Here is a 22863-nt window from a genome sequence, read left to right on the forward strand (position 1 = left end):
TACAAACTGTCTTCATAACATTTAATATCTTATACTGGTAGCAGCTGAATGAACATATTTGCACTTTTTTTGTTGTCTCCCACTTCTACTGGGGGATTCCTACAACTGAGAGTTAAAATTTGGGCATAATGTTTTAAGATTTGGTGGGAAAAGATTGATTCACCAGAGGATTGAGTCAGCACAAATAGCTGCTTTCTTCACTAATTGTTGGATTCAAAGGGTATCAAAATGCTCCATTCCTAACCTAGACTTGGGGAAAAAAGGTTTGGATTATCTCAGGTGCCAGATTGTCTGTACTCTGGCAAAAAAAAAGTCAGGAAGGTAGCACGCTGTACAGAAGTGGCCAATTTGCCATTACTAGAATGGAGATGGGATTTCCACCCTCTGGATCAGGATGACCTGCTTCAGACTGTTGGTCAGTTGGAGGTCAGCAGTCCTCCAGCACTTTGGCATTGAGGGGTGCAGTAACAGATCAAGATTTGAGCATCTCACATTGTTGAAAATGTGTTGCTGGAAAAGCGCAGCAGGTCAGGCAGCACAAAAGGAGCAGGAACATCGACGTTTCTGGCGTGAGCCCTTCTTCAGGAATGAGGAAAGTGTGCCAAGCAGGCTAAGATAAAAAGTAGTGAGGAGGGACTTGGGGGAGGGGCGTTGGAAATGCGATAGGTGGAAGGAGGTTAAGGTGAGGATGATAGGCTGGAGTAGGAGTGGGGGCGGAGAGGTCAGGAAGAAGATTGCAGATTAGGAAGGTGGTGCTGAGTTCGAGGGTTGGGACTGGAACAAGGTGGGGGGGGGAAATGAGGAAACTGGAGAAATCTGAGTTCATCCCTTGTGGTTGGAGGGTTCCTATGCGGAAGATGAGGCGCTCTTCCTCCAGCTGTCGTGTTGCTATGGTCTGGAGATGGAGGTCCCTTGGGACCTTGGAGGGAAGTGAGGGGGGAGGTGTGGGCGCAAAGTTTGCATTTCTTGCGGTTGCAGGAGAAGGTGGCGGGAGTGGAGGTTGGGTTGGTGGGGGGTGTGGACCTGACGAGGGAGTCACGGAGGGAGTGGTCTTTTTGGAACGTTGATAGGGGAGGGGAGGGAAATATATCCCTGGTGGTGGGGTCCGTTTGGAGGTGGCGGAAATGAAGATGGATGATACGATGTATCTAGAGGTTGATGGGGTGGTAGGTGAGGACTAGTGGGGTTCTGTCCTGGTGGCGATTGGAGGGGCAGGGCTCAAGGGCGGAGGAGTGGGAAGTGGAGGAGATGCGGTGGGGAGCACCGTCGATCACATCTGTGGGGAAATTACGGTCTTTGAAGAAAGAGGCCATCTGGGTTGTACGGTATTGGAACTGGTCCTCCTGGGAGCAGATGCAGCGGAGACGAAGGAATTGGGAATATGGGATGGCGTTTTTACAGGGGGCAGGGTGGGAGGAAGTGTAGGCTAGGTAGCTGTGGGAGTCAGTCGGTTTATAGTAAATGTCCGTGTTGATTCGGTCGCCCGAGATAGAAATGGAGAGGTCTAGGAAGGGGAGGGAGGAGTCTGAGATGGTCCAGGTAAATTTGAGGTCGGGGTGGAAGGTGTAAGTAAAGTGGATAAACTGTTCAACCTCCTCGTGGGAGCACGAGGCAGCGCCGATACAGTCGTCGATGTAGCGGAGGAAAAGGTGGGGGTGGTGCCAGTGTAGCTGCGGAAGATGGACTGTTTCACATATCCTACGAAGAGGCAGGCATAGCTGGGGCCCATGCGGATGCCCATGGCTACTCCTTTTGGTTTGGAGGAAGTGGGAGGATTGGAAAGAGAAGTTGTTCAGAGTGAGGACCAGTTCAGTCAGTCGAAGGAGGGTGTCAGTGGAAGGGTACTGGTTGGTACGGCAGGAAAGGAAGAAGCGGAGGGCATTGAGTCCTTCGTGATGGGGGGGATGGAGGTGTACAGGGCCTGGATGCCCATGGTAAAGATGAGGCGTTGGGGACTGGGGAAGCGAAAATCATGGAGGAGGTGGAGGGCATGGGTGGTGTCCCGAACGTAGGTGGGGAGTTCTTGGACTAAGGGGGACAGGACTGTGTCGAGGTATGCAGAGATGAGTTCGTTGGGGCATCTCACATTGTGTCAAGCTAGCAGGCCCCAGGGAGAGAGATAGGATTCTGTAATTTGCGAGTCCTTTGGGGACATCTGTTACATCTTGGAGCAGTGAGTGGTGGGAGTAAAATCTTAGGGAGGGTGTTGATCTGGGCTGGAGGGACTCTTTAAAACTGGGCAGCCCAGCTCGTGCAAGCAATCCTGCTGGGCTGGCCTGTTGGGGTAGAAACCAGCAATAGCCTTAATAAAAGGTGCTTTGAAGATTACCATTGGGTGAATTGAGGCCATCATGTGGGATGCCTGGCCATCCCCACTGCTGGTAACATTGTGGTAAAAGCAAGGGGAAGCAGGCAGGCCAGGCATTGCATGATTCAGAATCATGCAGCATGGCTCATCCATGCTGGCCAGATTTTTTATTAGATTAGATTCCCTACAGTATGGAAACCGGCCCTTCGGCCCAACCAGTCCACACCAACCCTCTGAAGAGTAACCCACTCAGACCCGTTTCCCTCTGACTAATGCAACTAACTGTGGGCAATTTAGCATGGCCAATCCACCTGACCTGCACATCTTTGGACTGTAGGAGGAAACCAGAGCACCTGGAGGAAACCCACGCAGTCACGGGGAGAATGTGCAAACTCCACATGGACAGGCACCCGAGGCTGGAATCGAACCTGGGATCCTGGTGCTGTGAGGCTGCAGTGCTAACCACTGAGCCACCATGTCGCACCTACATTGAATTTGTCAGTTTGCCTATGTTTGGTTGATATCCCTCTTAAACCTTTCCTATCCAAGTACCTGTCCAAATGTCTTTTAGATGTTGTAATTGTACTGTCCTCTACCACTTCCTGTAGCAATTTGTTCCACGTATGCAGCACCATCTGTGAGAAAAGGTTGTTCCTCATGTCCCTTTTAAATCTTTCCCCTCTTACCTTAAACCTATGCCATATAGTTTTGTACTCCCCTACTCTGGAGAAATGACCTTGGCTATTCACCTTACCGGTGCACCACATGATTTTATCAAACTTCTGTAAGGTCACTGTCAGTCTCCTCTTCTCCAGGGGAAAGAAAAGCCCACCCTGTCCAGCCTCTCCTCCCAACTCAATCCTTCCAGGCTCAGTTACATGCTTGTAATTGAGCTTTGCACCCTTTCCAATGTAATAGCATCCATCCTATCTTGTAGTCTTAACACGCCATCCCAGCTCCTGTCATGATTGCTTTGACCAATGAAGGCAAGCATGCCAAATGCTGCCTTCACATCCCACTCTACCTATAGTGCCACCTTCAAGGAACCATCTACCTGCACTCCTCATTCTCCTCAGGGCCCTACCATTAACTGTAAGTCCTACCCTGGTTTGCCCCAACACGTTGCATTTATCTGAATTAAACGCTATCTGCCGTTTCTCAGCCCACTGCCCCAGTTGATCAAGATCCCATTGGACTCTTAGTTAATCTTCACTCTCCATTATACCACCGAGTTTGGTGTCATCTGCAAATTTCCTCGGCATGCCTCCTATATTCTCTTCCAAATTGTTTGTTTATATAACTGGCAAATAACAGTATGTATATAATGTAAACATCAAAGCTGTTTGGAAAGATTATAGACTTTAAGTAATATTTTGGAATGCCATTATCTAAGTTATGCTGTTTATGCAATGGAAGATTCCAACTGTACCAATGAATTTCTGCTGTTTGTTCTATGCATTAGTCATATATGCGAAAGTATTAGTGTCGTTCCTGCCAATACGAATTTTTAATGCTCACAATGAGATTTAATTGATTAATAACATTTTTTAACAGTGCAAATGTAGTTGGTGTTCCATTGATTTTCTGTGCTGCAGTGCAAATTAACATTATTCATTTATAACAGCATTACTAGTTTCAGCAGTGCCATCATGTTAACCGGTAGAGGCAAAAAGCATGCTTGACAGGAAGGAAAGAGACAAAACAGATATTTACATGCTCATTTTTGGTGGCTGGTTATTAAAAATTAAACTAAATCAAAAGTTTGCTCACACCATGCCCCATTCAGTCATTATCCCCTACTCACTTACTGGCACACTGCCAATGTCCTTTGCTTCACTTCACATGTATGCAATCCAACAAGATAACATTCTGTTGCTGATTTAGACTTCATCCTGCATTGAATATTCTGACTGCATTGAAGGTTGAAGTACTGAGGTCACATTGGTAATTTGATGCAAGTGCACCAGTCCGCTGTATTGATGTTGTTAGGAGGAAACAATGGGAAAACTACCTACTTAAAGTCCAATAATTCCACCTTTAAGAAATGGCTGGGAAGCATTTACTATAAATAATAATATTAAGTATTTTTAGATTTTTCTGTCTTTGGTCGCTATTTTTCAGACCTGTTTTTGAACTTTGCTCTGTTATCACCATAGGTCGTATTGAATGTTGTAAAGTCTTTACAGATTGAAGCACAGATGTGTTATTTTAATTGTGGAAAAATTCTAAATCTCTGTTCTGTGATTTCTTAAGATCAGTGAATCAGAGTCTAACTCAGTATTTATAAAAGCACTGTATAACAATTAAGGGGATGCAATGACATGATCGTAATGAGACTGGACTTCTAATCCAGAACCCTGGGCTCTAGTGTTTTGGGAATATAGATTCAAGTCCCAGCATGGTAGATTGTGAAATTTGAATTCGACAGAAATATGGAATTGAAAGCTAACCTGACAGCAGCCATATATCCACTGTTGATTGTCATGAAAACTCATCTGCTTCACTTATGTCCTTTAAAGAAGGGTGTCTTCTGTTCTTACCTTTTCTAACTTGCACGCAACTCCAGATCTTCTTCAGTGTAGCTTACTCAGCTGCCCTCTGAAATGGTCTAGTGACTAAACAGTTCTAGGTTAGTTAGGGATAGCCGATAAATGCTGGCCTAGCCAACATCCCTCATACCATGAATGAACATAAGGAAAAGTGTATTTGGGATTTTTGTTTCGTTTGGCTGAAATTTAGTCCAATGCAGATTTGAAAGAACAATGTTTGAATGTCTTGTAGAATTTGGCATCTCCAAGCAATTAAGTTTCTTCCTAACCCCATAATTTCTCACTATGGAGTGTGATGAGAAACTATCATAGCCCAATGTTTCTGTTGGCAAAGTACCCAAAAATTCTGAATATTGTGTTTCTTCCTATAGGAGCATGCTTGCAGTATGGAAGTCCTACCTTGAAGGAACCTTACATTTGGCCCAGTCTCGAATTATTGCATCTGAAAACTATAGGAATCAGATCTTGGAGCCTGCTAAAATTATAAAAAGTATTAAAGAGCAGCAGCTAAAAAAGGTATTTAGAAATAAATCTAATTGAGAAATGCCTTCATATTCAGGGCTAGTTGAAGCAATGGATAACTTCCCAGGTTGTTACAATCTTTTTTGAAATTCCATTTTTCCACAGTGTAATGTTTCACTAAACAATTATATCAGAAATAGTATTTGAATTGTTTTCCTTTCACTCAAGTTGGTGTGATAGCTACACGTGTTATTTTCTACTCTAAATGATCAGTGATCCAAGCAATTTTAAAAATATTTTATTTTGTAATAGCCTAGCAGCATATGTTGCTTGTGATCAATTTAATATAGTGCGAGCTGTACTTTATCTTAGACCTGGACTAGCACAGACTGTATTGCAGTCATCGGAGAGAGACAAAGAAACCAAAGAGTTTGGTCAGTGGAACCAAGAAAAATGTCAAATGGCAGGGGAAAGACAAAAACATAAAAAGCAATTGCAATAGAGCAATCAGATCAAGCAAGCAAAAGGGAATAAATAAGGTAAATAATCAAGAATGGCAGGAAACTATCTTATTGTTTCTGTATTTAGTTTCTGCAGTTCATGTTTCCTATGATCAGCGTTCAAATTACACAAGAGTAGTTGACAAATTCACCTGCAAAGTCCTCAAATCACCTGGGAAATTTCACTCATGATGGAATCAATCAAGGAAAAGCAATCCCATGAATGAAATGGAAGGGAAGGCTGAGGAGATGATCCTCCAGTCATTGTCTGATTTTCTCCTGTGCTTGCTACTGATAAAGCATTATTGATAAGATTTGATTTGATTTACTTTGTCACATGTACCTAGGTACAGTGAAAATTTTTGTTTTGCATGCAGTACAGGCAAATCACGCCAGACAAAATGCATAAGGGTAGTAGAACTGAGCGAGGAAGACAATGTTACAGTTGCAGAGAAGGTGTACAAAGAGCAAGGTCAACATTAAATTTGAAATGTCCAATCAGAAGTCTAATCACAATTGGGAAGAAGTTGGTCTTGAATCTGTTTAAGCTTTTGTATCTACTGCCCAATGGAAGAGGTTGGAAGGGATTATAACTGGGGTAGGAGGGGTCTTTGATAATGTAGGCTGCCTTTCGAAGACAGCAGGAAGTATTGATGGAGTCAGTGGATAGAAGGTTGGCTTGCATGATGGACCAGGGCTGTGTTCACCACTCTGTAGTTTCTTATGGTCCTAGGCAAAGCAGTTGCCATACCAAGCTGTGATGCATTTAGATGGAATGCTTCCTATGATGCATCTATAAAAATTGGTAACCGTCTTTACAGACATAGCAAATTTCCTTAGCCTCCTGAAGAAGCTAAAATGTTGTTGCACTTTCTTGACCATCGCATCAACGTGGGTTGAGCAGGACAGATTGTTGCTGATCGTCACGCAAACAAATTTGTTGCTCTCGACCATCTCCACATCAGATCCATTGATGTAGATAGGGGTGTGCCCTCCACCTTACTTTCTGATGTCAATGACCAGCTCTTTCATTTTGCAGACATTGAGGGAGAGATTGTAATCTTTACACCACGCCACCAAGCGCTCTCTCTTTCCTGTATTCCATCTCATCACTGTTCAAGATATGGCCTACAAAGGTGGCAACGTTGACTAGCTTTGAGATGGAGTCAGAACAATATTTGGCAACACAGTCATGAGTGTACAGGGTGTATAGTAAGGTGCTGAGTATGCAGCCTCGCAGGGTGCCAGAGTTGGGGATTGTCATGGAGGAGTTGCTGTTGCCTATTCTCACTGATTGCAGCCTGTGGGTCAGGAGGTCGAGGATTCAGTTTCAGAGAGTGAAGCACAGACCTAGGTCTTGGAGTTTGGAGGTTATTTTGGTGGGGGTTACAGTGTTGACTACAGCTCGCCTTCAATGAGTAAGAGCCTGATGTAGGTATCTTTAATATCTAGATGTTCCAGGAATGAATGTAGCACCAGGGAGATCACATCTGCAGTGAACCTGTTGTGACAGAAGACAAATTGCAAGGGATCAAGACAGGCTGGGAGGCTAGAGTTGATATGACTAACCTCTCAAAGTGCTTCATAAGTCAGAGCCACAGGGCGGTAGTCACTGAAGCGCTCTGTATGAGTTTTCTTTGCTACTTGAATGATGATGGCCTTCTTAAAGCAGGTGAGGACTTCAGATCGTAGTAAGGAGAGGTTAAAAATGTCAGCGAATGCTCCTACCAGCTGGTGCGTGCAGGATCTGAGTGCACGGCTAGGGAGTCTGTCTGGGCTACTTGTTTTCCGTTGATCCATCCTCAAGAAGCAGATCTGATATCTGCAGTGGTGACTGAGGGAGCAGGTACATCCGACGCTGTTGGGGCAGGCGACACCACTTCATGGACCTTATGTTCGAAGCAAGCATAAAATGCATTGAGCACAATGGGGAGGGATATATTTTTGTTTGTTAGTCTGCTCTGCTTCATTTTGTAGCCCGTTAGATTATGTAGGCCTTGCCACAAACTGAGAGCCAACTTTGGCTGGGATGTGGGGCCTTTTGCCCAGTCTAAGAGTTCTGTCTGCTGAGTCTCAGTTTAATGTTTTTTTCTTATCTTTTTTTTTAAGAGTGAACAGAACCTCTGACACTTTTTTTTCCCCCCCATGCCACCGCCTAACAGCAATAGTGCTTATTTATCCCCAGCACCCATGTCATGTGTAGGACATAGTGAAGAAAAACAAGTGCGTAAATCTTTCAGATTGAGGTGTTAACTGGAAGAGGGCAAATTGGGAGGAGCAGGCATTGAGGTGTGGAGCAAATGGTTTTTGGGGTCTGGGGAAAAAGGAGGCTGTGAGAAGGAAGTGGGTAGAAAAGGAAACTACAAGAAGTGTCAGGGTGAGAAGGAGATTGCAAGAGGGGTATGAGGGAGATGGGGGAAACAGAGGTTGCGAGGGCTTTATGGGAAGAGGAAGAATGTAAGAGAAAAGTGAGCTTGTGGCGCAACGGCAGCGTGTCTGACTCCAGATCAGAAGGCTGCGTGTTCGAATCACGTAAGGCTCACTGAAGTCAACAATTTTAATTGGTCAACAAAAGAATATTCAACTAGCGGTAATCTAAGTAAACATCAAATCGCTGAAGTAATTAATTCCTTATAATGAAAGTTGACTATCTAGTTTGCCACTGCATGTTTGGAAAAAGAAGTATAGTCAATGGTACTGAAATGAACACAATCAATTCTTAATTTAAATCCAAGATTGAGATCTGTGATGCAGTGAATAGGGTATTAACTGTTTAATTAAAATGTTCAAGCATTGTGAATATGTAATGGAAATGTATCAGCTGTGATCTCACCAGTCTGTGAAAGGTGTGTTTAGGGATTTTCATGTGTCAGAGTATCTATTTTTGAAAAATACATTTGTGAATATGCCCATTATTTCATAGGCAAAAGTGAGGTCTGCAGATGCTGGAAATCAGAGTCTAGATTAGAGTAGTGCTGGAAAAGCACAAGTCAGGCCGCATCCAAGGAGCAGGACAATCGATGTTTCAGGCAAAAGCCCTTCATCAGGAATGAAGGCAGGGAGTCTCCAGGGTGGAGAGATAATGGGAGGGGGGGTGGGGCTGGGGAGAAGGTAGCAAAGAGTACAATGGGTGGATGGGGGTGGGGATGAAGGTGATAGGTCAGGGAGGAGAAAGGAGTGGATAAGTGGGAAGGAAGGTAGGCAGGTAGGACAGGTCATGGGGACAGTGCTGAGCTGGAAGGCTGGAACTGCGGTGAGATGGGGGGGGGGGAGGGGAAATGAGGAAACTGGTAAAGTCCACATTGATGCCCTGGGGTTGAAGTGTTCCGAGGAGGAAGATGAGGCGTTCTTCCTCCAGGCGTCGGGTGATGAGAGAGTGGTGGTGGAGGAGGCCCAAGACCTGCATGTCCTTGGCAGAGTGGGAGGGGGAGTTGAAATGTTGGGCCACGGGGCGGTCGGGCAGTAGAGGAGACTGCATTGGGAGCAACGGATACAGTAAATGACGTCGGTGGATATGCATGTGAAACTTTGGATGTGGAAGGCTCCTTTGGGGACTTGGATGGAAGTGAGGGGGGAGGTGTGGGTGCAGGTGCTGGGAGGGGAGGTTGTTGGGGGCACGTGGACCTGACCAGGCAGTCATGGAGGGAACGGTCTTCACGGAAAGGAGTGGGGAGGGAAATATATCCCTGGTGATCGGGTCCGTTTGGAGGTGGCAGAAATGTCGGCAGATGATGTAGTTTCTGCGGAGGTTGGTAGGGTAGAAAGTGAGAACCGGGGGGGGATTCTGTCCTTGTTACGGTTGGAGGGATGGGGTTTGAGGGCGGAGGTGCAGGATGTGGATGAGATGCATTGGAGGGCATCTTCAACCACTTGGTAAGGGAAATTGCGGTCTTTAAAGAAGGAGGCCATCTGGTGTGTTCTGTGGTGGAACTGGTCATCCTGGGAGCAGATACGGCGGAGGAATTGGGAATATGGGATAGCATTTATGCAGGAGGTAGGATGGGAAGAGGTGTAATCCAAGTAGCTGTGGGAGTCTGTTGGTTTGTAAAAAAATGTCAGTGTTAAGTCGGTTGTTATTGATGGAGATGGAGAGGTCCAGAGATGTCAGAGATGGTCCAGGTGAATTTAAGGTTGGAATGGAATGTGTTGGTGAAGTTGATGAACTGCTCAACTTCCTCGCAGGAGCACGAGGTGGCGCTGATGCAGTCATCAATGTAGCGGAGGAAGAGGTGGGGAGTGGTGCCAGTGTAACTACGGAAGATGGACTGGCATCTGGCAAAGAGACAGGCATAGCTGGGGCCCATACGGGTGCCTATGGCTACCCCTTTGGTCTGGAGGACGTTCACCACTCTAATCTAGACTCTGTTCATTTATTTCATAACAATTTAAATATCATGGTATGTAGAAAATTAATGCTTTCCTTGTGTGTTATAAGTTTTGAGGATATTGATTAATTATCCACTTTCTTTTGAGTCCAAATATCCGATTTGTCAACACAAGTATAGAAGGTATCCTTAATACATAATGGCATCACCTAATAAATGAGTTAGTGAGAATGAGAATGTAGGCCTTGGAAATTATAAAGAAGACCTTGAGAAAAACTCAAAAGGAGCCCTAAAATGAAAAATTATTTTGAGCCCTGCTATGACCATGATTGTAATTATTCGCTATTGGAGGTGGCATATTTGCCTCAATGAGAAAATGTTTGTTCTCAGTGGAGCTTGAAACAATCTAGATTCATTAGGGTAGATATGGAGAGACAATGTTCTGTGATGGAGTATTAAAATTAGGGCTCAATCATTTAATAGTGAAATAAAGAAGCACTTCACATTGAAATCAAAATCTAGAATTCACCCAAAATGCCTGGGTGAATTAAAGTTTTCAAAATTGAATTTTTTATGTTGTTATGCAAGTGCTTCAAAATATGAGAAAAAAATGAGTAAATGAAGTTGAGATATTCAGCTCAGCCAGCATCTAATACTCATGGAGCTGAATGGTATATTCTTGTTCCCACATTTTTTTCTTGGAAGTACTGTACCATATTTTAAATCATATCAGCTTAATTAGAAGGTTATAAAAGACCTCATGGCTCTCTTTCTTGCAGAACAGCAGGGTTGTTGTCGTGTATGTTATCTGATTGATTGCATTTACTTCTTGATGGAAATCGCTAAATTCATTAACTTACTGACCTCACTTTTTTTAAATGACAGTTTGCTATTTGAAATTGGCTTCCACATGCCTAATTAACAGTGGCTAATTTAGTGAAATATCTTTTAGTATCTTGATGGATGAAAAGTGCTATATAAAATTTTATTTGCTTTTTGACCTCTTGTTCAATGATCATTTCCCAGAACCTAGTAAAAGGTTGAAACAACGTTTTTCATCCCTGGTGAAAATATAGAATATTTTCTGTATAATTTGATTATATGTCAATGAACTTTTGTTAGGAAATCTGTTGAATAATAAATGCACAAGTTGCATTTTAAGTGGTTACCATCTTTATGTATATGTTCAGTCATTAGCCTGTATTAACTTTGTTTTCTTAAGAGAATAGATTGAGGAAATTGAAATCAAGATTTTCAAAATGTTGACACATGAATTCATTACAAGCAGAACACAAGCAATAACAAATTACAATTAAATTAATTCATGAGGGGTTTTGCATGATTCTTAAAAAGTACTTTGAAAATGTATTTCTGAGCAAACTGCTTGTCATTACCTTATAGCTGCTCTTATCCATTTTATAATTGGGAAAATGAAAATTTTAAACCTATGTGCATTTTTATTGAACCTTGGCTGATCTTCATCCACTTAGAAACAATAAAAGCAAAACTATTTAGTGTCATTCAGTTTTGTGGCCTCATAATGAATCATTCCTTCTGCAGTATTACCTGTGCTTTTCCTAAATAAACCTGGTCGTGGATTTTAAAAGTAAAATAAACCATAACATTTATTTGTTTGGTTTCTGTTTTTTCTCATGGATGCTTTTAAAACTTAACTCAATCATAAAATGTTGAGGCTTTTTAAAGCCTGTTTTGTTACACTCTGAACAGTATTGTAGTTTTCTTGTGAAATACTGATCAAAACAAATTGGATAATGTGTTCTGAAATTCAGCATGAGTACAATAAGTCATGTTTTTGTACAAATTTTGTTCATCACAGCTCTTTATCTTTAAATTCCAGTTTTTCCTTCATTTCTTTTCATTACTTTCCAATGTATTTCATTTTTTAACCACTCCTGTAGATGTGATCTATATGGACTTCAGTAAAGCATTCGACAAGGTTCCCCCTGGGAGACTGATTAGCAAGGTTAGATCTCATGGAATAAAGGGAGAACTAGCCATTTGGATACAGGACTGGCTCAAAGGTAGAAGACAGAGGGTGGTGGTGGAGGGTTGTTTTTCAGACTGGAGGCCTGTGACCAGTGGAGTGCCACAAGGATCGCTGCTGGTCCCCCTACTTTTTGTCATTTACATAAATGATTTGGATGCGAGCATAAGAGGTACAGTTAGTAAGTTTGCAGATGACACCAAAATTGGAGGTGTAGTGGATAGCGAAGAGGGTTACCTCAGATTACAACAGGATCTCGACCATATGGGCCAATGGGCTCAGAAGTGGCAGATGGAGTTTAATTCAGATAAATGCAAGGTGCTGCATTTTGGGAAAGCAAATCTTAGCAGGACTTATACACTTAATGGTAAGGTCCTAGGGAGTGTTGCTGAACAAAGAGACCTTGGAGTGCAGGTTCATAGCTCATTGAAAGTGGAGTCGCAGGTAGATAGGATAGTGAAGGCGGCGTTTGGTATGCTTTCCTTTATTGGTCAGAGTATTGAGTACAGGAATTAGAAGGTCATGTTGGGGCTGTACAGGACATTGGTTAGGCCACTGTTTGGAATATTGCGTGCAATTCTGGTCTCTTTCCTATCGGAAAGATGTTGTGAAACTTGAAAGGGTTCAGAAAAGATTTACAAGGATGTTGCCAGGGTTGGAGGATTTGAGCTACAGGGAGAGGCTGAGCAGGCTGGAGCTGTTTTCCCTGGAGCGTCAGAGGCTGAGGGGTGACCTTATAGAGGTTTAGAAAATTATGAGGGGCATGGATAGGATAAATAGACAAAGTCATTTCCCTGGGGTCGAGGAGTCCAGAACTAGAGGACATAGGTTTAGGGTGAGAGGGGAAAGATATAAAAGGCACCTAAGAGGCAACCTTTTCACGCAAAGGGTGGTGTACGTGTATGGAATGAACTGCCAGAGGATGTGGTGGAGGCTGGTACAATTGCAACATTTTAAGAGGCATTTGGATGAGTATATGAATAGGAAGGGTTTGGAGGGATATGGGCTGGGTGCTGGCAGGTGGGACTAGATTGGATTGGGATATCTGGTCGGCCTGGACAGATTGGACCGAAGTGTCTGTTTCCATGCTGTACATCTCTACGACTCTGACTCCTGCTAGTCCTGCACTATTGTCTCAAGAGTCTGTGCATTCCAATTTCTCATAACCTTTAATCTTAAAACACCTCTCCAAGGTTTTATGCTCCTAATTTCAAAACTTTATCTCCATCGTGAGGCTGTATTTAGAATAAGTTTTGACCAGTGAATTGAAGGAGGGATATAAAATAAATTGAAGTGCTATCTAGATTCATTGGAACATAACCATGGATTATAGTAGTAAAAACCTAATTGAGGAATTAATACTTTTCCACTAGAGCAAAGTTTAAAGGTGAATTAATATTTTTATTTTATTAATTCATGTGATGTGGGCATCACTAGCTGGCCATCATTTATTGCACATCACTAATTGTCCTTCACGTGGTAGTCTGCTTCCTTGTACCGCTGCAGCCATTGGGAATAGAGAGACATCCCAAAGTTTAAGGAGGGCGTTTTTTTTATTCATTTGTGGGGTGTGGGCATCACCAGCGAGCCAGCATTTATTGCCTGTCCTGAATTGCCCTTGAGAAGATGGTGGTGACTTGCCTTCATGAAAGCTACAGTGCACCTGGAAGAAATTCCAGGACTTTGACCCAGCGTCAGTGAAGAAATGGTGATATTTTTCTAAGTCAGGTTGGTAAGAGGCTTGAAGGGGAACTTGAAGGTGCTAGTGTCCCCATGTATCTGCTGCTCTTGTCCTTCTGGATGGAATTGGTTGTGGGTTTGGAAGTTGCTGTCTGAGGATCTTTTGTGAATTTCTGCAGTGCATCTTCTAGATAGTCCACACTGTTGCTACCAAGCGTCGGTGGAGGGAGTGAATGCTTGTGGCTGTAATGCCAATCAAGCGGGCTGCTTTGTCGTGGATGGTGTCAAGCTTCTTGTGTGGTGTTGGGACTGCACCCATCAGGCAAGTAAGGGAGTATTCCATCACATTCCTGATTTGTGTCTTGTCGATGATGGGCAGGCGTTGGGGATTCAGCAGGTCAGTTATTTGCTTCATTATTCCTAGCCTCTGACCTGCTCTTGCTGCCACTGTGTAATGTGGCAATTCTAGTTGAGTTTCTGATCAATAGTAATTCCTAGAATGTTGATAGTGGAGGTTCAGGGTTGGTAACATCATTGAGTATCAAGGGGTGGTGGTTATATTTTCTCTTATTGGTGATAATCATAGCCAGACATTTATGTGGTGCGAATATTACTTGCCACTTATCAGTCCAAGCCTGAATATTATCCAGATATTGCAGCATTTGAACATGGGACTGCTTCAGTACCTGAAGAAATGTGAATGGTGCTGAACGTCATGCAATCATTGGCAAACTCCCTACTTTTTATGGGAATTGTACCATTGAACACAGACATAATGTTAGCAAGTTAGTCATGGTTGTCAGCAGTCCTCCATCAAGTTAAAGGAAAAACAGCCTTCAGTCAGGGGTTCCCAGCACAGACAAGTGCACACTCCAATATTAGCCAAGGGACTTAGACATTGTCAATCAAGTACTCAGGGCAGCAAGGGTCTTATAAGTAATGGTGACAAAATGAATGTTGGGCAGCCTATCACAAACGTTGATAATGTTGAGTAACATGATCTATCACTAAGCTGTTTTCACCTGGAATGAGAGGCAGGGAAGGATTAAGAATGATGAAAATATCTGACGCTGCTGTTAGTACTGATGATGAAAACTTACAATGTTTTACTTCAAGTTTGCCTTCGCAAAAAGGAGAATGCTTATATTTTGGTTAAGGACAAGTGTGAAGTGTTGGATGTGACAAAGATAGGAAAAGAAAAAGTATGAATGGGATCAGCACCCATGAATGTGGATAAATCACTAGGACCAGATGAAATGTATCCCAGACTTTTAAAATAAGCCAGGGAAGAAATACAAGGTCTAAGCATTTTTGTAATCATTTACCATATAAGACATTATTTAGACCACACGTGGAATGCTGTAAACCGTTTTGGCCCCTTATCTGAGGAAGGTTGTGCTGGCATCCAAGTCAGTCCAGAAGAGGTTAATCTTGGGTGTGAAGGCAGTGTCTTTCAAGGAGGGGTTGAGTAGATTAGGCCTGTACTCTGAAGTTTAAAAGCATAAGAGGTGACCTTATTTCAATGTACAAGTTTCTGAAAGGATTTGAAAGGGTAAGTGAGGAAACATTGTTTCCCTTTGTGGGAGAGTCTAGGACCATGAAGGCATGATCTCAGAGTCAGGGGTCACAGAAATGAGACAGAAATGAGGAATTGCTTCTCTGAGGATGGTGAATCTGTGGAGTTTTTTTTTTACCTCAGAAGGCTGTTGAGGCAAAGTTGTTGAATATATTCAAAATTGAGGTTGACAGATTTTTGAATCAGTAAAGGGATAAAGCAGGAAAGTAGAGCAGAGAATTAACAGATCAGCCATGATCCCATTGAATGATGGAACAAACACCGTAGACTGAATGGCCTACTTTCTGTTCTTATGTATTACAGTCTTATGATTGGGTGTTTTTGTGACTCAAGGCTGTTTTCAGTAGAGTTCTATAGGGCTTGCTACTACGGGTCCTCTGCTATTTGGGATGTATATGAATTTGGTTACTAATAGGGGCATGATCAAGAAATTTGCAGACAATACAAATATTGTGTTCGATGGTGAGGAGGATAGCATTCACCAGAGTAAAATATCAATAGACTGGTCAGATTGGCAGCCAAGTGGCAAATGGGATTGAGCTTCGGGGATTGTGAGATGATGAATTTAGGAAAGTCAGACAAGGCAAAGGAATGGGAGAATACAGTTAGGTGTGGAACAAGTCAGGGACATTGGAGTGTCTTGTCCATAGATTCCTGAAGGCACTGAGACAAGTTGATAAGGTGGTTAAAAAGCTAAATAGAACTTTTTTTTCACAGCTCAGGTGTAGAATATATCAACAGGGAGATTTATACTGGAACACTGTAAATCATTGATTAGATCACACCTTGAGTACGGTGTACAATTCTGATCACCTAATTACAGAAATAGTAATAGTAGTTGAGAGGGTACAATGGAGACTTGGGAGAATGTGGCTTATATTGAAAAAATGCAGCTATGAGAAAAGATTGGATAGACTGCATTTCTTCTCCTTGGAACAAAGGAAGCTGAGGGGAAATTTGAGAGGAGCCTGGACAGAATAGACCATGTGAAGGGCTTATTTACCTTGGCAGAGAAGCCAGGGTCTCAGGGACATTAATGTTTATTTTAATCTGTGGGGAGGTGAGAAGAGCTTTTTATGCAGCGGGTGGTTGGGTTCTGGAACACTCTGCTTATAAGGGTAATAGAGGCAGAAGCTCTCAATTCATTTGAAGGGTGTCTGTATATGTACATTGAGTGCCAGAATGTGCAGGGCTATGAATAAATTTTGGAAAGTGGGATTGGACTGTGCCTCATTTCTCAACTGATACAGGAAGGACAGTCTAAATGGCTTCTTTGTGAACTGTAAACATTCTTTGATTTAGCAATGATTCACATCTGTTGAACTTGATTCAGTCTTTGAGTAGCATTTTTGTGCATGTATTTTCTAGCAGATGTCACTAACCAGTATTTAGGAGTGAGAACCCTGGTTAATTTACCCCACCCTCTTGCAACGGGACAGGGTGCTGAAGTCAATTATAGTAACTTTAATTACTTCTAATTGCCACAACACTCTTTTAAACTGACCAGTGAGCAAGATTACTTATGCTATACCAAAATAAATGCTTAACACGGTAAAAGGCATTAAATAAGACTTATTTTGTTCAAGTTAAGTTAAGATTTTAAGTATTGCTTTTCAGATATATATTTATAAGTAGTTACTTTCTACATTTGCCTACATGTTTTATATTTTTGCCTATCCTTGGAAATTTGGTATTCATTGGAGATTATTCTGACCTGAACACAAGTTTATCATTGCCTGGAAATTTATTGTAAATGTTGTATTCTTCTTTGCTACTGTGTCATAAGGTCATAGAGAATGTATAGCAGGGAAACCGATCCTTTGATCAAACTCATCCATGCCAACCAGATACCCTAAATAAGTCTAGTCCCATTTGCCAGCATTTGGCCCTTATCCCTCTAAACCCTTCTACTCATTTAACCATCTAAATGCCTTTTAAATGTTGTAATTGTACCAGCCTCCCACCACCACCTCTGGCAGCTCATTTCATGCACCGCCCTCTGCATGGAAACGTCCCTTAGGTCCCTTTTAAATCTTTCCTCTTTCACTTTAAACCCATGCCCTCTACTTTTGGATTATCCCCCCCAACCCACCCCACCCTGGGGAAAAGACCTTCTCTTCTTACCCTATCCATACCCTCATGATTTTATAAACCTCTGTAAGGTCACCCTTCAACCTTTGATGCTCCAGGGAAAATAGCCCTGGTCTATTCAGCCTCTCCCTGCAGCTCAAACCCTCCAACCCTGGCAATATCCTTCCTATAGCTGGGAGACCAGAATTGCATGGAGTATTCCAATATGGCGTAACCAATGTCCTGTACAGCCGCAACATGACCTCCCAATTACTATATTCATTGCACTGACCAGTAAAGGCAAGCATACCAAACTCTTTCTTCACTATCCTGTCTACCTGCGACTCCACTTTCAAGGAACTATGGACCTGCACTCCAATGCCTCTTTGTACAGCAACACTCCCTAGGACTTTACTATTAAGCGTATAAGTCCTGCCCTGATTTGCCTTTCCAAAATGCGGTGTACCACATTTATTTAAATTAAACTCCATTTGTCACTCCTCGGCCCATTGGGCCATCTGATCAAATACCCTGAGTTAACCTCCTTCGCTGCCTACTGCACCTCCAATTTTGGTGTCATCTGCAAACTTACTAAACATGCCTCCTATGTTCACATCCAAATCATTTATATAAATGATGAAGTGGAGTGGTCCCAGCACTGATCCTTGTGGCACGCCACTGATCACAGGCGTCCAGGCTGTAAAGCAACCCTTCACCACCACCGTCTTCTGTATCCAAATAGCTAGTTCTCCCTCTATTCTGTGATCTAACCTTACTAATCAGTCTACCATGAGGAACCTTGTCGAATGCTTTACTAAAGTCCATATAAGATCATGTCTATCTCTCTGCCCTCATTAATCCTCTTTTGTTACTTCTTCAAAAAAGCTCAGTCAAGTTTGTGAGACACTATTTCATTGGACAATGAGATGGATTAAATAAATAATGCAAGGGTGCATATTTGAGAGCTATCTTCATGCATTAAAGGAAGAGGAGTGTGTAAATGAGTATATTATCATTTCAGCAAACTTAGAGATTTGTAATTATTTCTTAGGCAGCAAACTCCGAATGGTGTCTTCTATTTGTCCACTGCATGTCGAAATAGTGGAATAGATTAACTGTTTTGGACAACATTTAAGGAATATGTAAATTAAATTGTGCTGTATAATACAAGTAATAATTTCTTCTCTGTTGCCACCATCATCTTCCATCATTTTGTCATCATAATTATCAGTTATTAATATGAATGAGAAAAACTTTTTTCTTTGTGTTGTATTTCATGTGCAGTGTTATCTTGTTTCCATAGTGTATTGATCAGCTGACAAGGATACAAGCTGAATTCCAAGAGACTGTGAAGGATCTGGCAAAGTCTAAAAAGAAGTATTTTGAGCTGGAACAGATGGCTCACGCAGCGCGGGAGAAAGCCGATATAGAGGCCAAGTGTGTTTTATGTTTTTGATCTGTGTATATTGACGGATGATACTTTGCCATCTGCTATTTCAAGGCAAAATGTTTAACATATTTTAATTTGTTCTTTGAATTTTTATGCTTCAATTATATATGCCAATTTTAAGATCCTATTCTTACGTAGCATACACAAACAAAATATATTAGCTTGTCTGATCTATTCTAAATTTTTCAAATGAGTGGAGAGGTGTAGTGGAAAAGTGATGGTTGAAGATCATTCTACTTGAACTTTGCTGATATTTAAACGTTTGTGGAATAGGTAAAGGACCCCATTACGGTAATGCTGACAGCATCTTCTATAATGTTTTACTTAGATATAGAATTGCATTCACTACTATAACGCTTAGTCATGAAGAGTTATCTAGCTTAGTTCTACAATTGTTTGCATCAGAAGCAATATTGAACAGATGGTGATCTGAGTTGAAAGGTAACAAAGTTTTGAAACTTGGTTTTAAGTTTTACATTTCAAATAATTCTGATAGCATTTTACTTAGTTAAAAAAAAGTAAACTGCTTCCCTGAAGTGGTTTCCCAAAACATGTTTCTTCATCTTCTGTAAATATTCTGATGCTTATCAAATGCCTACCGAAATTCAGGAAAAGGTTTTGTGCCAAGAAGCACCAGTGATTAAGTAGCAGAAATGCGAAAGATCAGACCTCATTTAGGTCAATGTAAATAATTTAAAAGTAACATTGGTTTTTAAAAAAAGCACAATATGACACTATATTGGAAAAAATAACCCTAAACTTGCAGTCAAGGTTTAAGATCTTTTGACCCTTTCCCTATAAATAGGATTTAGAAGTCAGATTAAATGTGTTTTAAGAGTGTTTCCCTGCACTGGCTGAAATTACCATGAAGGTCGCACCTTCTCAGCCTCACCCCTCAAGATGAGGCATGATGACCCTCAGGTTAAAGCATCACCAACTGGGTGTGTGTGTGTGTGTGTGTGTGTGTGTGTGTGTGTGTGTGTGTGTGTGTGTGTGTGTGTGTTTCTCTAATGGGCGAGCAAAGTGTGGTGCTGGCACAACCCATCAGGCAGCTTCTGAGGAGCAGGAGAATCGACATTTCGAGCATAAGCTCTTCACTAGTCCTCGCTTTCTCCAAGCTGCCATATAGTAGTACTATGCTGACTTTACCTTTTTACCCTACAAGTAACTGGGGATTAAAGGCAGTGAGTAGTTAGTACTAATACACTTGTTTTGATGTTTTATTACAGCTATAAATAAGATGCACATTGGCTTAACTCCATAACTCTGAAAATATTCTGATGCATTGTGTTAGAAGCCTGTTATGAATTTAAGGCATAACTAAAATAGAATTATAGACACCTGAAGGCTATCTAGCTTTTGCAACAAAATTGATACTGAAGAAGCAAAAGATCCAAAATAGGTAGAATCAATAAATATAATGTAGAGTTGTTACTTGTTTTAATCAATAAATCTCAGAAGTAAGGCAGCCCAAATATTCACATATTTTATTCTTGAGTGAAGATAAATTAGAAATATTAAATTAAATGAATCAGTTTATAACTATTCCTCTCGTTCAACTGACATTAAAATATACCACTCTAATAATTTGGAACAAACCTTGTCTCATTTGCTGTTTACTCAGTCTAACTTCAAAGATGTCAAAACCGATCTTCAGGATTCAGTGCAAATGACAAGGCGCTGCTACAATTATGGTCTTGGGTATCATACAAATAGGTTTCAGGTACTGCAAGTCAAGTTAGATTAAACAAAAGCTCAGTTTATGTTAAGCAACTAACATCACTAAACCAAAGAAGGGATCTGCAGTAAATCCAAATTTGTAAAAACTTTTTGATAAAATTATTTAACATTGAGAATGTGTGCACAGAAGTTTTACTGTAGAGATTTGCTCTTTGTAATGTAGCCTGTGACACAGTTTGATAATTTTACTAGGGTTTGTGGGTCCTGGAAATGGTAAGGTGCAGTATATTCTTGGAGAGATGTCTGATTAGATCAGATTCCCTACAGTGTGGAAACAGGCCCTTTGGCCCAACAAGTCCACACCGACCCTCCGAAAAGTAACCCACCCATTTCCCTCTGTCTAATTCACCTCCACTATGGGCAATTTAGCACAGCCAATTCACCTAACTGTAATTTTGTCCCCATATCATGAAAATTGCCAAACTGGCAAGCCAAATTACCTATGTGCCTTTAAGACTTCTAAATCAAAATGGGGCGTTCCTCTTTTCTGTACGAAGTTAAGAGAAGAAGTAATTATTAGTAAAGGGAAAAATATCATTTGCCATTATAGAACAAAAATATATTTTAAATCTTCTCATGCAGTCTACTTTAGAAAATCATTTGGTTCATCCATGTCCATTAGATTTGAGCCATTTTCTAGCTCTTATGCTCTGTCCTTTGCTAATTTAGGCATTGATTGATCCTAGTTTGAAATGTCGAAAGACCAAAGCAAACTGATCACTTTTAATAGGCAGTGAAATTGGGCACTGAAGTTCGCCATTGGTAATTTATTTGTTGTCATGTTTATCTGTCTTGATTTTAAGGCAAATGCCATTCTTTATCCACATTGTTTATTTCTTTGAATAATTTCGATACATTCTTCATCGTCCCCAACACACATGTGGTGTTTTCTTGGCGTTTCTACCCTGAACAGTTAGAAATCAGCAGTTGCCTTGTACGAATATACTTAAAATCATTGCTTATCTTGAATAAAAACAGAAATTACTGGAGAAATTCAGCAGGCTTGGCAGCATCTGTGGAGAGAAAGCAGATTTTATGTTTTGAGTCCATTGGCCTCCTTCAGAACAGTTCACTGCAAAAGCTGCTGACACATGATGCAGCTCTGATGTTAATGTATTATAGTGCCATAAAATGATGTGTGAGAGCTGATTGATTGGCTATTCAATGCTCTCCACTATCAGAAGCTGCCTGGCTTTCACACTGCAGTAAAAAGCAAGCTAAACCATAGACTGTAACTAAATGCTAAAGTCAGCTAATGCTAAGAAAGCAATGTGAAGCAGACAGACTGGCAGCCTCTGAGCAAGCGCCAGAGTGAGCGCTAAAAAAGCAAGCTAAGAGCAATAAGATGCATGTGTCAGCACAACGCCTCCTGTTCAGATCCATGAGATGCATTCCTGTCTGACATTCAAAGTGACCTGGCAAAAACATGCAATTAGTAGCCATAGTATCCACTTCAAAATGTTGAAAGCTTGTGGTGTCTGAGTCAGGATAGGTGATAACTTTGTGCCATTATTGCTAGACTACTAATTCAGTGATCCATGTAATATTTTTGGGACCTGGGCTTGAATCCCATCATTCACAAAAAGTTCTGGAGTTAAAACTGTATAAATCTATTGTCAATTTATGGAAAAATCCATTTGTTGATTCATGTGCTTTAAAGGAAGGAAGTCTGTCATCCTTACCTAGTCTGGCCTACGTGCGGCTGCAGATCCACTGCAATATGGTTAACTCTTAACTGCCCTCTGAAAAGGCCTAGCAAGCTATTGCTACCTTCTCAAGGACAGCTAGCGACAGGTAATACATGCTGGCCGAGCCAGCAATGCCCACTTCCCACAAATGAATTAAAAAGAAAATTGGTCCAGGGGCAGGTATAATGATGTGGTCAAGCTGGTGGATTGCTGTTGCAAAGCTGAGTAGCTGAAGAGGAGGATGATGGGAATAGATGCTGTGTAGAAGAAGCAGCGGCATGGTGGCCAGGACAGGCATTTGGAGTGCTACAGCCATTGGATACTTGCTGTTGTTTTATTTGTCAGGAATTTTGTTTAGGAGAAAGTGAGGACTGCAGATGCTGGAGATCAGAGCTGAAAAATGTGTTGCTGGAAAAGCGCAGTAGGTCAGGCAGCATCCAAGGAGCAGGAGAATCGACATTTCGGGCATAAGCCCTTCAGGAATGAGGAGGGTGTGCCAAGCAGGCTAAG

General features: G+C 41.7%; 1 protein-coding gene and 1 non-coding gene across 6 annotated transcripts in view; both read left to right on the top strand.

The window, feature by feature from the left end:
• LOC122550843 (F-BAR and double SH3 domains protein 2-like) overlaps positions 1–22863 on the top strand; it is a 229516-nt gene that overhangs the window by 77257 nt on the left and 129396 nt on the right. For all 5 annotated transcript variants that reach the window (XM_043692169.1, XM_043692170.1, XM_043692172.1 and 2 more), the window contains exons 5-6: positions 5229–5373; positions 18779–18912. In XM_043692169.1, the coding sequence (XP_043548104.1) occupies positions 5229–5373; positions 18779–18912 (279 nt within the window). The remainder of the gene's footprint in view (positions 1–5228; positions 5374–18778; positions 18913–22863) is intronic.
• On the top strand, positions 8290–8361 carry trnaw-cca. The gene has a single exon. It is a non-coding gene; the product is annotated as a tRNA-Trp (tRNA).

Source organism: Chiloscyllium plagiosum, chromosome 6, assembly GCF_004010195.1.
Source record: "Chiloscyllium plagiosum isolate BGI_BamShark_2017 chromosome 6, ASM401019v2, whole genome shotgun sequence".
NCBI classification, from domain to species: Eukaryota; Metazoa; Chordata; class Chondrichthyes; order Orectolobiformes; family Hemiscylliidae; genus Chiloscyllium; species Chiloscyllium plagiosum.